Source organism: Pristiophorus japonicus, chromosome 5, assembly GCF_044704955.1.
Source record: "Pristiophorus japonicus isolate sPriJap1 chromosome 5, sPriJap1.hap1, whole genome shotgun sequence".
Classification (NCBI taxonomy): Eukaryota; Metazoa; Chordata; class Chondrichthyes; family Pristiophoridae; genus Pristiophorus; species Pristiophorus japonicus.
In genome coordinates, this window is record NC_091981.1 from 195,419,741 (window position 1) to 195,433,873 (window position 14,133).

A 14,133-nucleotide genomic window follows, 5' to 3' on the forward strand; every position below is an offset into this window, starting at 1 on the left:
TTTACAGAAATCATTAAATTTTTATTTATCACACATTAAAAAATGAACCACACTATACAAATGGTTTTTCTTGTAGCAGATAATGCAGATTACACATTTTCTAAAGGGCTCGTTCAGATTCACTAGTATGCTTTTGGAAAGTGCTGCCAACATTGCATTCATAAATTAGTTTTTTTCCCGCTGTCCCTTACTTTCAGAGCAGTGGTAGCCATGTATAGCTGAAGTAAGGTTTTTAAATGCAGATAGGCAGTAGCATGCAACCCCTATGTAGAAGGTTCAATTCCTTTTATCATTTTACTGAATTAAGGTTAGGGGTTTCTTTCGATATTTACATATTGAAATGTAGCAATCCTGAGAACAGTTCTGTAAAGTAAATGTGACTGGCTGGTGGTTTCCGCTCTCACAGTTAAAGGGAGGTCCAGCGGGCAGCAGACTGGCTGCGATGGAGTTCAAGAATGCAATCTTTTACATTCCCATCTTTATCACAAAACTAATAGCATTCTCTGTATTCAGAACCAGTATGTCTTAGGAATGAAGTTTTTATTCGGACACGTATAATATTTAAGCCAAATAACTGTAAGTGTCCTTTTCCCCATCCACACGCTCCAAATACTCCTTTTCTATCAGTATGTCGATGCATTTCTGCAAAGGAAAAATTATGTTCGTTCAGTACGGTGCAAATACAATGCTTAGTTTATATATAGACTTCAACCCATTCAGAATTTCTGTACATTAAACAAGTCTGACAATAAGATCCTGTGCAGAAATTCCAACTCAACATTTTAATCAAAAACCTCTAGTTACAACTCTTAGTGCTACATTATTTCACATTAGTAGATATAACCAATTTAAATAAAAGCAATAGCCCAAGTTTGGCTGGCGTACAGCTAAGCAAATGTTGGAATTCCTTTGGTTCTAGAGCCAATTAAGATTTGCTAAACACCGAGAACGTATGGGCATATCAGTGCAAGTAGATTTTATGGAATAAAAACAGAGAATGCTGGAAATCTGAGCGGGTCAGGTAGCATCTGTGGAGGGAAAAAAAAGGGATAACGTTTCAGGTCGATGACCTGGGTAAGGATGGCAGATTTCCTTCCCTAAAGGGCATTGATGAACCTGATGGGTTTTTAAAGACAATCCGGTAGTTACATAGGGCCCAAGTTTCCACATGATTCGCGCCTGATTTTTAGGAGCAACTGGTGGAGAACGGACTATTTTAGAAATCGCAATTCTCCACATTTTTTTTTCTGCAGTTCTAGTCAGGTAGAACAGTTCTAGTTTAGAACAGAAATTTTTCTTCAAAAGGGGGCGTGTCCGGCCACTGACGCCTGATTTGAAAGTTTCCACAGTGAAAACGTACTCCAAACTAAAGTAGAATGGCGCCAGTGAAGATTTTTGTAGAACTGAAAAAACCTGTTCTACACATTAAAAAATCAGGCGCAGGTTACAAATTAGGCGCCCAGAACGAGGTGGGGGGGGGAAGGGAACTCATTAAATTTGACAATAAATCCTTATTTATACTTCTACAAATATTATACAAATAAATCCAACCTGAATAAACATTTATAAGCCAAGAAAAGATTAAATAAACCATCTTCCTACCTGTGTGAAAGTGCTTCAGCCAGGGAGAATTCTGCAGCGTTCGTGCAGCTGAGCGAGAGAGGGAGAGCGGGGAGAGAGAGGAGGGGGGGGGGGAAAAGAGGACAGGAGCGGGTGTCAGGTCGGGGGGGGGGGGGGGGGGAGGGGAAGCGGGGGTCGGGTCGGGGGGGAGAGCGGGGGTCGGGTCAGGTCGGGGAGCGGGCCTCGGGTCGGAGCGGGTGTCGGGTCGGGGCGGGGGAGCGGGTCTCGGTGGGGGTGGGGGAGCGGGTCTCGGTTGTCGGGGCGGGGGGGGGGAAAAGAGAGCGGGTCTCGGGTTGGGTCTGGTCGGCGGGGGGGAGCGAGTGTCGGGTCTGGTCGGGGAGCAGGAGCTGGCCGTGGGAGGAGCCTCATTCATGCAGCCCCAGTGAGGCCATTGGGCCAGGGCTAGGGGCTGCGTGCTTCGGGCCCCTCCCACACAGTTCGGCGCCTGGAGCTACTGTACTTGCGTGCCGACTGTAGCGCGCATGTGCAGAGGTCCCGGCACTGTTTTCAGCGCAGGGACCTGACTCCGCCCCCCCCCACAGCTCGTGCCGGCTGCGCTGAGTGCCACAGGACCTGTAAGTCGGTGGAGAATACCGAGGATTTTTTTAGGTGCCGTTTTAGGCGCGAAAAACGAGCGCCCAGCTCGGAGGGGCGCCTGTTTTTTTTCTTGTGGAAACTTGGGCCCAGTCACCATTGCTGATACTAGCTTTTTATTCGATTTATTTAACTGAATTTATATTCCCCAGCTGCGTGGTGGGATTTGAACTCATGTCTCTGGATCATTAGTCCAACAACATTACTACTATGCTACCGTTCCCGGATCACGTTTGCTCCAGATGTTACTAAAAGATTTGAAGACCAAAAACAAAACGTCAGCTAATCAATCAGTCCAACAGTTTGCTGAAATCAAATATCAATTAGTCACCAATCTTAAAACACAAAGACCAAATCTGTGTGGTCAGAGAGAAGATGGTTTAAAAAAAATCTTACCACCAATATAACAGAGAAATGCATATTACAGATTAGAGACTCTAATTTTGTTCAGCAATTATGGTCATTAACAGTCATTACAGATCTACTGTATTGTGAATTATTGTTAAGCACTTCAAAATTGCATTAATTCTGGGTTATAACCAGATGAAAAAAAATGTCTCTCCAGTTGCACTGTATTATTTTTAATATGCACCGATGTAACTGGAGATAAACCTCATTGCAATTTGTTGTAAAACTTACTTCATAAACACAGGGGTAGAAATTCACCTTGGGCAGTAGAGCAAAATGGGCGAAAGCCATTCACTGCCCGTTTTAGACTATATTAGTTTACATGAAAAATAAATCTAAGCAATGCAACCAGTGCTGTTGAGAAACAAAGTGCCCTGAGGTTCATACAGACAACCTGAATGAACACTGAATGAACAGCAAAAGGGTCTATAAATGCTACACCAAGTATAAAATTGAATTTAAAATTAGAAGCTGCATGATTGTAAGAGAAAGGGACACATTAATAACAAGGAAATTATTTCAAAGAAATTCCCTATTGTTAACATTTTATTCATTAATGCATTTTAAAGAATTCTGTCAAGACTAATTTACTCTGCTTATGTTTTAAATTAAATCTGAAATACCATTTAATTATTTCAGAACAATGGCTAACTAGGAACATTTGCAAGGCAGTAATCTCACATCAGGGTTCAACGAACCATTAATAAGATTATTTTTTAAGTCACATACTATGCATTCAAGGGATCAATTCTACTCTGTTTTATTTTCTCTCTTCCTCTTGCTGGGGAGTAGTTCTACAGGCCCAGTACCTCACCCAAAAAGCTAGTCGTCATGTGGTGTCTAGACAATTAGAATAAAGGACCACAAAATGCACTGCAGCCAAACTGAATTCTGAATCTCTCATACCCACACAATCCCAACCTGCAGCACAAGTCACTGAGTATCAACCAGAAGTCAGAATCAGGGCGGATTTTTTTTCCACTTCTTAACCCATTCGCACAAAGGGCAATTGCAGCACCTTTACTATGACCCAAACTGAAATCACAACTTAGTATTCAGACTTGCTGGTCTGTATAACTTAGTACAATAGGCAGTGGCTTTAACCACTAGGCAATCAAGTTTGCCGGATATTGATAAATAGAATATTCCGCATAGTTGCTGCACAATATTCACAGTCAAGGAGTGCTGGTTGAAATATAACCAACAAACTAGAAGGGAAGGATATAGCTCATAGAATAAACTGGCTTATCAGAAGATGGTGATCAATGGAAAATGCTCTGCTGCGAAAAAGTAACCCCAGTGTTCTGCACTCTTCTTGGGACTTGTCATCACAAATATTGTGAATGGCACGTGGAACTAGACATCTGTCGTATTAACTTCACTATGACACAAAGCTCAATGAGCAGGTAATGAATAGAAAGCAAGATTTATATCTTGAAACCTGAACTCATATGTAATTAAGTTGAGCTATGATAGGTGAGATATGGCTAATGGAGATTCTAATTTGGGTAAGTGTAAGTAATGCATATTGGACCAAATGTGTATAATATAAATGGGTACAATGCAGAAACTGAAAAGGCAAAGGATTTGGGAGTAATCAGTGATCATATCTTGAAAGTTTCTGGTCAGTATAAAGCAATTATCAATAAAGTAAATCAGGTACGGAAATGCATCTGAAGAGCAATGGACTACCAAGTCAAAATTCTAACATGTATAAAGCAACAGGAAGATCAGTTCTGGAGTATGGCATGCAGTTTTGGTCACCCTACCTCAAAAATGATGCAAAGTAGGAAATCAATAGATGGAGGGGGTGATGCAATTTATCCTTATTTACTGTAAAATCCCAATAATGGCATTCAACATCTTATAGATGCAAGGAATAGTGACTGTAGGGTATCACACTTCTATCAAATCCAAGTCTGGTCTAGAGACAATATTATTATTTTCAAAGATGGCCTTATTTGTAATATCTAGCTGCCTGTAAACTAGCCAACAGGTTAAGAATTTTGTTAACTTGGAAGCTGCTGTTTTTGAAGCCCAGCTTTTATGCAAAGTAACAACTCACATCCATAATTCTGTGTCACCAAATACTGCAAAAATATAATTTACTTTTTAAAATAGTTCTGTATTCAATTATACATAACCTTCTCTTGCCCTCCCACACCCCATTTTGATGTCTCTCTCAAATGATCCCTTCCAAGAAATTGTAATTATTTTAAGAGTTGAAAAAAAATACTAGGAATCATAAAAATGTAGTTTAAATTTTGTTTCACAAAGAAAAGCTACATTTTTCTTCCAAATAAGAAGATTGTAAAGACTCCCAATAAAAGTGTGTGTATGTGCATACAATATTAATTTTTGGTTAAGGAATAGTAAAAATGCAAATATCTGATGAACCTACCTTAATGACTGGGACCCTGGGTTTGAACCTGGAGGAGAGTTGGTTCAGTACCTCTGCCAGCAACTGTTGATGTTTCAGAACTTTTCTCATCTTCATTATTCGCACAATTGCAGCCTTGGATATATAAAGAATATTAGGGAATGGGGTTACACCACTTGTTCCAAGATTTAACTCTACAGATTACAACCATAGAATAATACAGCACAGGAGGCCATTCGGGCCAACATGCCTGTGCCACTCTGAAAGTTATTATTGAATCTGCTTCCATTACTCTTTGAGGGAATGCATCCCCCATCACAACAACTCGCTGTGTAAAAAAAAAAAGTCTTCCTTATCTCGCCTCTGGTTCTTTTGCCAATTATCGTAAATAATGTGTCATCTGGCTACCAACCCATCTGCCACTGGAAACAGTTTCTACTTATTTACTCTATCAAAGTCCTTCATGATTTTACGTAAGAAATAGGAGTAGGAGTAGGCCATACGGCCCCTCGAGCTTGTTCCACCATTCAATATCATGGCTTATCTTCTACCTCAATTTCACTATTCCCATATCCCTTAATGCCAAAAAAGCTAGCGATCTTCGTCTTGAATGTACCCAACGACTGACCATCCACAGCCGTCTGGGGTAGAAAATCCCAAAGATTCACAATCCTTTGAGTGAAGAAATTTCTCCTCATCTCAGTCCTAAATGGACCCCTTATTCCAAGACTGTGATTCCTAGTTCTAGACTCACCAGCCAGGAGAAACATCCTCCCAGCATCTACCCTGTCAAGCCATGTAAGAATTTTATACATTTCAATGAGATTACCTCTTATTCTTCTAAACTCCAGAGAATATAGGCCCAATCTACTCAATCGACAACCCTCTCATCCCAGGAATCAATCTAGTGAACCTTTGTTGCACCCCCAAATCCCTCTGAATATCAATATTTACGAGTCTCTCCCCATTTAAAAAATATTCTACTTTTATACGCTTCCTAGCAAAGTGGATAATTTCACATTTCCTTACATTATAATCCATCTGCCATCTTTTTACCCACTCACTTAACCGTCTATATCGCTTTTCAGCCTTTTTGCATCCTCCTCACAGCTTCCTATCTAGCTTTGTATGGTTAATGAACTTGGATACATTACACTCAGTCCCTTCATCTAAGTCATTGAAAAAGATTGTAAATAGCTGAACACCTCAATTAAATCTCTCCTTTCTATTCCAAGAGAACCCCAGCTTCTCTAATCTCAACACATAACTGAAGTCCCACATCCCTGATACCATACTGGTAAATCTCCTCTGCACCCTATTTAAGGCCTTTACATCCTTCCTAAATGTGGAGCTCAGAATTGGGCACAATATTCCAGCTCAGTCCAATCCAGTGATTTATAAAAATGTAGCACAACTTCCTTGCTTTTGTATTCAATGCCTCGGTTTATAAAGCCAGGATTTGCATGTGTACTCTGTTCCTGTATCCCCCATTAAAATTGTACCATTAGTAGGGAAACAAAATCCACATGCTACAAGATCCACCAATACTAAAATTGCAATATACAATATATTTGAGGATTGTCCTTGAAAAATAGCCTTTACTGGCTGGAACTTAGCCAGAGTTCCTTAGCTGGGAGCAGAACAACAGGACAAGCCTTTACAGGAAATTAATTTTCATTACAGAATTTTAAGGCCCAATTTAGAGACTTATAGCAACAATCAATCATGGAATGCTACTGCACAGAAACCGGTCATTTAGCCCATCAAACCTGTATGGATATTTTTCTCCACAAGTCTCCTCATCTAAGCTCACTCTTTCCAGCAAAGTTGGGAGGGAGGAGACAAATTCCCTTTAAGAAGAAAACTGGTATATGCTTAGATAGCTGGTCAAGTTTTAACATCAACTTGCATTTATATAGCATCTTTAATATAGTAAAATGTCCCAAGGCACTTCACAGGAGCAAGTAATTAAGAAAAAAATAACTGTTGATGGGAGATCCTTTGGGACTGCACAAACCTTTTCCTCATTGCTTCATTTTATTTTATTTTTTTAAAGATATTTGTACACATTTTGGAAAGTTATTGTACATATCCATTGTTTGTAACATTCATATACAAGTTTTGTATGGCACTTACAGAAGGGTACAGAAGAAATCTTGGTTTCACTTTGGTATTCCACTTTAACCCAGCATGTTCACTAGCTAATATACCCGCCCCCAATATCCTCCAGTCTTAACTACATCCCAGGGAACACAGCCAAACTGCTTCCACTCTCAGGCATGCACCACTCCCAGCACATACACAGCAATGCCTGCAATGCTATTTTAGCTTTAAATAGAAACATAGAAAATAGGTGCAGGAGTAGGCCATTATGCCCTTCGAGCCTGCGCCACCATTCAATAAGATCATGGCTGATCATCCACCTCAGTACCCCTTGCCTGCTTTCTCTCCAATACCCTTGATCTCTTTAGCCATATGGGCCATATCTAACTCCCTCTTGAATATATCCAATGAACTGGCATCAACAACTCTCTGCGGTAGAGAATTCCACAGGTTAACGACTCTCTGAGTGAAGAAGTTTCTCCTCATCTCAGTCCTAAATGGCCTACCCCTTATCCTTAGACTGTGTTCCCTGGTTCTGGACTTCCCCGACATCGGGAACATTCTTCCCACATCTAACCTGTCCAGTCCCGTCAGAATTTTATGTTTCTATGAGATCCCCTCTCATCCTTCTAAACTCCAGTGAATACAGGCCCAGTAGATCCAGTCTCTCCTCATATGTCAGTCCTGCCATCCCAGGAATCAGTCTGGTGAACCTTTGCTGCACTCCCTCAATAGCAAGAATGTCCTTGCTCAGACTAGGAGACCAAAACTGAACACAATATTCCAGGTGAGGCCTCACCAAGGCCCTGTGCAACTGCAATAAGACCTCCCTGCTCCGATACTCAAATTCCCTAGCTATGAAGGCCAACATACCATTTGTCTTCTTCACCGCCTGCTGTACCTGCATGCCAACTTTCAATGACTGATGTAACACGTCACCCAGGTCTCGTTGCACCTCCCCTTTTCCTAATCTGCCGCTATTCAGATAATATTCTGCCTTCGTGTTTTTGCCACCAAAGTGGATAACCTCACATTTATCCACATTGTACTGCATCTGCCATGCATTTGCCCTGTCCAAGTCACCCTGCAGTCTCTTAGTATCCTCCTTACAGCTCACACCGCCACCCAACTTAGTGTCATCTGCAAACTTGGAGATATTACATTCAATTCCTTCAACTAAATCATTGATATATATTGTAAATAGCGGGGTCCCAGCACTGAGCCCTGCGGCACCCCACGAGTCACTGCCTGCCATTCTGAAAAGGACCCGTTTATCCCGACTCTCTGCTTCCTGTCTGCCAACCAGTTCTCTATCCACGTCAATACATTACCCCCAATACCATGTGCTTTAATTTTGCACACCAATCTCTTGTATGGGACCTTGTCAAAAGCCTTTTGAAAATCCAAATACACCACATCCACTGGTTCTCTCTTGTCTACTCTACTAGTTACATCCTCAAAAAATTCTCGAAGATTTGTCAAGCATGATTTCCCTTTCATAAATCCATTCTGACTTGGACCGATCCTATCACTGCTTTCCAAATGCGCTGTTATTTCATCTTTAATAATTGATTCCAACATTTTCCCCACAACTGATGTCAGGCTAACCGGTCTATAATTACCCGTTTTCTCTCTCTCTCCTTTCTTAAAAAGTGGTGTTACATTAGCTACCCTTCAGTCGATAGGAACTGATCCAGAGTCGATAGACTGTTGGAAAATGATCACCAATGCATCCACTATTTCTAGAGCCACTTCCTTAAGTACTCTGGGATGCAGACTATCAGGCCCTCGGGATTTATTGGCCTTCAATCCCATCAATTTCCCTAACAAAATTTCCCACCCAATAAGGATTTCCTTCAGTTCCTCCTTCTCACTAGACCCTCGGTTCCCTAGTATTTCCGGAAGGTTATTTGTGTCTTCCTTCGTGAAGACAGAACCAAATTATTTGTTTAACTGGTCCGCCATTTCTTCGTTCCCCATTATAAATTCACCTGAATCTGACTACAAGTGACCCAAGTTTGTCTTCACTAATTTTTTTCTCTTCACTTATCTATAGAAGCTTTTGCAGTCAGTTTTTATATTCCCAGCAAGCTTCCTCTCATTCTCTATTTTCACCCTCCTAATTAAACCCTTTGTCCTCCTCTGCTGAATCATAAAATTCTCCCAGTCCTCAGGTTTGCTGCTTTTTCTGGGCAAATTTATATGCCTCTTCCTTGGGTTTAAATACTCTCTCTAATTTCCCTCGTTAGCCACGGTTGAGCCACCTTCCCAGTTTTATTTTTACTCCAGACATGGATGTATAATTGTTGAAGTTCATCCATGTGATCTTTAAATGTTTGCCATCACCTATCCACCGTCAACTCTTTAAGTATCACTCACCAGTGATTCTAGCCAATTCACGCCTCATACCGTCAAAGTTACCTTTCCTTAAGTTCAGGACCCTAGTCTCTGAATTAACTGTGTCACTCTCCATCTTAATAGAGAATTCTATCATATTATGGTCACTCTTTCCCAAGGGGCCTCGCACAACAAGATTGCTAATTAGTCCTTTCTCATTACACATCACCCAGTCCAGGATGGCCAGCCCTCTAGTTAGTTCCTTGACATATTGGTCTAGAAAACCATCTCTATTACACTCCAGGAAGTCCTCCTCCACCGCATTGCTACCAGTTTGGTTTGCCCAATCAATATGTAGATTAAAGTCGCCCATGATAACTGCTGTACCTTTATTGCACGCATCGCTAATTTCTTGTTTGATGCTGTCCCCAACCTCACTACTATTGTTTGGTGGTCTGTACACAACTCCCACTAGCGTTTCCTGCCTTTTGGTATGCCGTAGCTCCACCCATACCGATTCCACATCATCCAAGCTAATGTCCTTCCTTACTATTGCATTAAATGTACTTGTGGCATACTCTAGAGACACCAGGGGCCAAAAGAAATCTCAAATTGAAACATTTCAACCTCCTCTAGTGAGTGGTACCCTAGTAACATTGTTATCCAAAGTATCCAAAGTTAGAAATCCTCAGTTTTCCATGTAATTGGTATCGTGGATGGAAAAGAGTTGTGTAATAGGATCAATGTTCCTTACCTCGAAGTTGTCTCTGGTGTGCACGGCTCGTTTATTTCAACGTGCGGTTCCTTTAAATTTCTGTAGATGCCCAGTATTTCAAATGGAAAAGCTTGTGAGCAACCTGCAGGGCTGTGCCCGCACACAGCTTAAAGGGAACATTTATCAGGACTATTGTATTCGGAGACATAGAGGAACTATTCTCTCAGTACTTCCTGGACACAGTCTTCATATTAATTGGGTGTCAAGAGAAGATTATTTATATTGAGGGTGTGCCCTGGGCTAAATGGCATGTTTCTGTGTTATAATGTTCTGTGATAGAAACAAACTATCAAAGCAGTTCTATAATTTGATGGAATTGTTCAGCTTTTTTTTTCTAGAAATCATAACTACCATTGTAAAAGCAAATGGCCATGGCAATGTGGGCTACAGTGGATCAGGAGATGGGCAAGAAAAAAATCATGAATCAATATATTTATCTCAAAAAGGGCCTACCTGAATCAACAATTTCCTATCTTCTTCTATGTTTTTGTGTGTGGTCTCTTGTTCTTGTTTCTGTTCAGTCTTCATTGGCACATTAATGTTCACCCTCAGCTTTTTACTGTAAGAAATAGTTCAGTTTAGGAAACATGATACCAAACATAAGCTCGACAGCTCTGGTTTTTACTACTTCAAGATCACTTACTTTTTGTACCCCAAGTACAGTTTGATTAATGTGTCAGGCTTCATCTCTACTTCATCCACATTTGCATTTTCATCTTCTAAAACCTAATTAAAAATATAACTGATTAAGACAAGTCAGGTATTTGATTGTTCAATGATGATTGCCTTTGAACAATAAATCAGCACTTACCAGTAGTTTGGACTTCAACAATATCTGTAAAACCTGTACCAGTATGTCCTGCAATTCATATTAAAAATATTACTACAAATTGAAGTTTGAATCCATATAATTTTTCTATACTGAACAAAATAATGCACATAAAAGCCAGCTATTCTGAGAGATCAAAACATTTGATTCCTTACAACTGTTGTGAAGTACCATCAAGTACCAATTTGTGCAACTGTAATACAATAATATGACTGTTAATTGTTTTCTAGCATTATTCCAAAAAGTGTCACCATTATCTGCTTTTTTTGTCAATGGGTTATGCAGTTAACATTCCCTGGTCTTGTTGGATTAGGATAATTAATTCAGTCATCTCCCTGCTCTTACCATTTTGATTTGAGTGCTGTCTGTTAACTGTTGAACAGTATAGGCATCCTCCGTGTTATACTGAAGTAGGATTGCCATCTGGAATGTGGATGCCTTTGAAAAGAAAAGTAGATTATATTCGGAGTATTTATTTTGAGGAGCCTAACAAATTAACTGCCTTACCTATTGCATGATGAAGGGGAGGAAAACTGATCATAACTTGTACTATTTTAAATTCTTTTCCACTCCGACCCACAGACAGTTTAATACTCAATAGCAAGGAATTTTTTTAAAAGTAAGAGCGGCTGCAGCAAAAAAAAATCAATGGCATTCAATAGCTGTAAAAACATCAATGTTCTCTTGACTGAATAAACCCAACAAATCACTAATGCATCAAACCAAATATTCAGTAAATTTGACAGACAGCTTTCTGGTTGCAACATCTCTGGCAAAAATATGTGCTGAAAGTGGTATTGGTATATTTATATAATATAATATATAGATTATTAACTCCTAAATGGAACTTCAGGATACATAATAGTCAGCAAGTGAATAGTACAAAGTAGGAACATTTAGCTTAGAGCAAGGGCATCAAACATGGGGTCCACAGTACAGTTCCAACCGGCCCGCAGTGTATGGTGCGGAATTGAAACATATAAAATACAGCAGGGGATTGACAAGGTAGATGTGGAGAGGGACTAGGGGATTGGGTGGGAGCAGAGAGGATTGGAAAATAAGGTGTGGTGGGGTGGGCTTGGCACCCAGCATTTAATGCAGAGCAAGGAGCAGCCAGTAAAGGGGCAATTGAAACCTGGGGTATTTACAGTGGGTAAATAGTGATAGATCATTACCACTTATGGGTAAATGGGGAATAAGTACATGGAGAATGGATATACTCCCTGTGTGGGGGGGGTGCTATATGCCCCGATTATACATCACCAACTCCAATACACGGAGGAGTGAGATGTAGGACGGCCGAGTACGGGCCAGCAGCGGCCCACAGCTGTGCTATGGAGCTGCGAGGAACACCCCTGCTCTTCTGTGTTTTAAAAAAAACTTTGCCTACCATTTCTTCAGTTTCCTACAGCGATTTCTTTAAGAACCATAAGAACATAAGAAATAGGAGCAGGAGTAGGCCATTTGGCTCCTCGAGCCTGCCCCGCCATTCAATAAGATCATGACTGATCTGATCATGGACTCAGCTCCACTTCCCTGCCCCATGTCCCATAACCCTTTATTTCCTTATCGCTCAAAAATCTGTCTATCTCCGCCTTAAATATATTCAATGACCCAACCTCAGAGGCAGAGAATTCCATTGATTTACAACCCTCAAAGAAATTCCTCCACATCTTGGTTTTAAATAGGTGGCCCCTTATTCCTTTCATTTTCGGCAGGTTGTCAACGATTTTCTCGGCAGTACAGCTGTTTTTCCGCCCGGCGAAAATTTCCCCATTTGTTTTTCAATGGTATCGCCCAAATCTGAAAACGTCCGCCGGGACCAAACCGCCAACGTGCACCACCGAGAAAATCGTCAGGGCATAAGTTTTGTCTCAAAGGAAGCCCATCCAGATCGCCGAGGGAACTGCCCTGTAAAAGCTGCTTAAACCGGGCGGTAGGGAAATACTCTGCAAATAAAGGCAAGTTAAAGGTTCCTTTTTAAAAAATTTTAAACGCCGATTAGTTGTAAAAGTGTCTTGGGAATGTTTTTTTTAAAAACTTTTTAAAAAAGTTTTCCCCACTCCCGAGGCCCAACCGCAGCCTCGGACTAAATTTTTAAAAAGCCGCCCATTTTATTTAGTTTCCCCATAACCGCCGAGAATAATGGTGCAAGATCCATTTACTTGCTGAGCGATTAGTTTTAACTTAAAAGTGGAAATTTTCACCAGTGTTACCTTCCAAATGTTAGCGGTTTTCTGGGCAAGCAATCGAGCGTTGAGGGGCTCTCGGGAAAGTCTGGCCCTATGTCCCCTAGTTTTAGTTTCCCCTATGGAGTGGAAATATCCTCTCTGCATCCACCTTTTCGAGTCCCCTCATTATCTTATATATTTCAATAAGATCACCTCTCATTCTTCTGAACTCCAATGAATAGAGGCCAAACTACTCGACCTATCTTCATAAGTCAACCCCCTGATCTCCGGAGTCAACCATCTCTGAATAGCCTGCAACGCAAGTATATCCTTCCTTAAATACAGAGACCAAAACTGTACACAGTACTCCAGGTAGCCTCACCAATACCCTGTACAGTTGTAGCAGGACTTTCCTGCTTTTTTTCCCTTGCAATATAGGCCAACATTCCATTTGCCTTCCTGATTACTTGCTGTACCTGCGTACTAACATTTTGTGTTTCATGCACAAAGATCCCAAGGTTCCTTTGCAGAACTTTGCAATTAAATTATAAATTGCTTTTCTATTTTTTTCTGCCACATTAGATAACTTCACAGTTTCCCACATTATACTCCATCTGCCAAATTTTTGCCCACTCACTTAGCCTGTCTATATCCCTTTGCAGATTTTTTGTGTCCTTCTCACAAATTTGCTTTCCCACCCATCCTTGTATCAGAAAACATTACACTCAATCCCCTCATCCAAGTCATTAATATAGATTGTAAATAGTTGAGGCCCCAGCACCAATCCCTGCGGCACCCCACTAGTTACTGTTTACCAGCCGGAAAATGACCCATTTATCCCGACTCTCCGTTTTCTGTTAGTTAGCCAATCCTGTATCCATGCTAATTGTAAAGTCCTGTCCCCTCAGTACAGACT

General features: G+C 40.8%; 1 protein-coding gene across 3 annotated transcripts in view; it reads right to left on the bottom strand.

Annotated features, from left to right (window-relative positions):
* LOC139264553 (cullin-1) overlaps window positions 1–14,133 on the bottom strand; it is a 129,535-nt gene continuing 115,402 nt past the window's right edge. For all 3 annotated transcript variants that reach the window (XM_070881191.1, XM_070881192.1, XM_070881193.1), the window contains exons 17-22: window positions 11,392–11,484; window positions 11,029–11,076; window positions 10,861–10,943; window positions 10,671–10,776; window positions 5,024–5,137; window positions 1–642 (exon numbers count right to left, since the gene is read on the bottom strand). In XM_070881191.1, coding sequence (XP_070737292.1) covers window positions 562–642; window positions 5,024–5,137; window positions 10,671–10,776; window positions 10,861–10,943; window positions 11,029–11,076; window positions 11,392–11,484 — 525 coding nt within the window. In that variant the 3' untranslated portion in view covers window positions 1–561. The remainder of the gene's footprint in view (window positions 643–5,023; window positions 5,138–10,670; window positions 10,777–10,860; window positions 10,944–11,028; window positions 11,077–11,391; window positions 11,485–14,133) is intronic.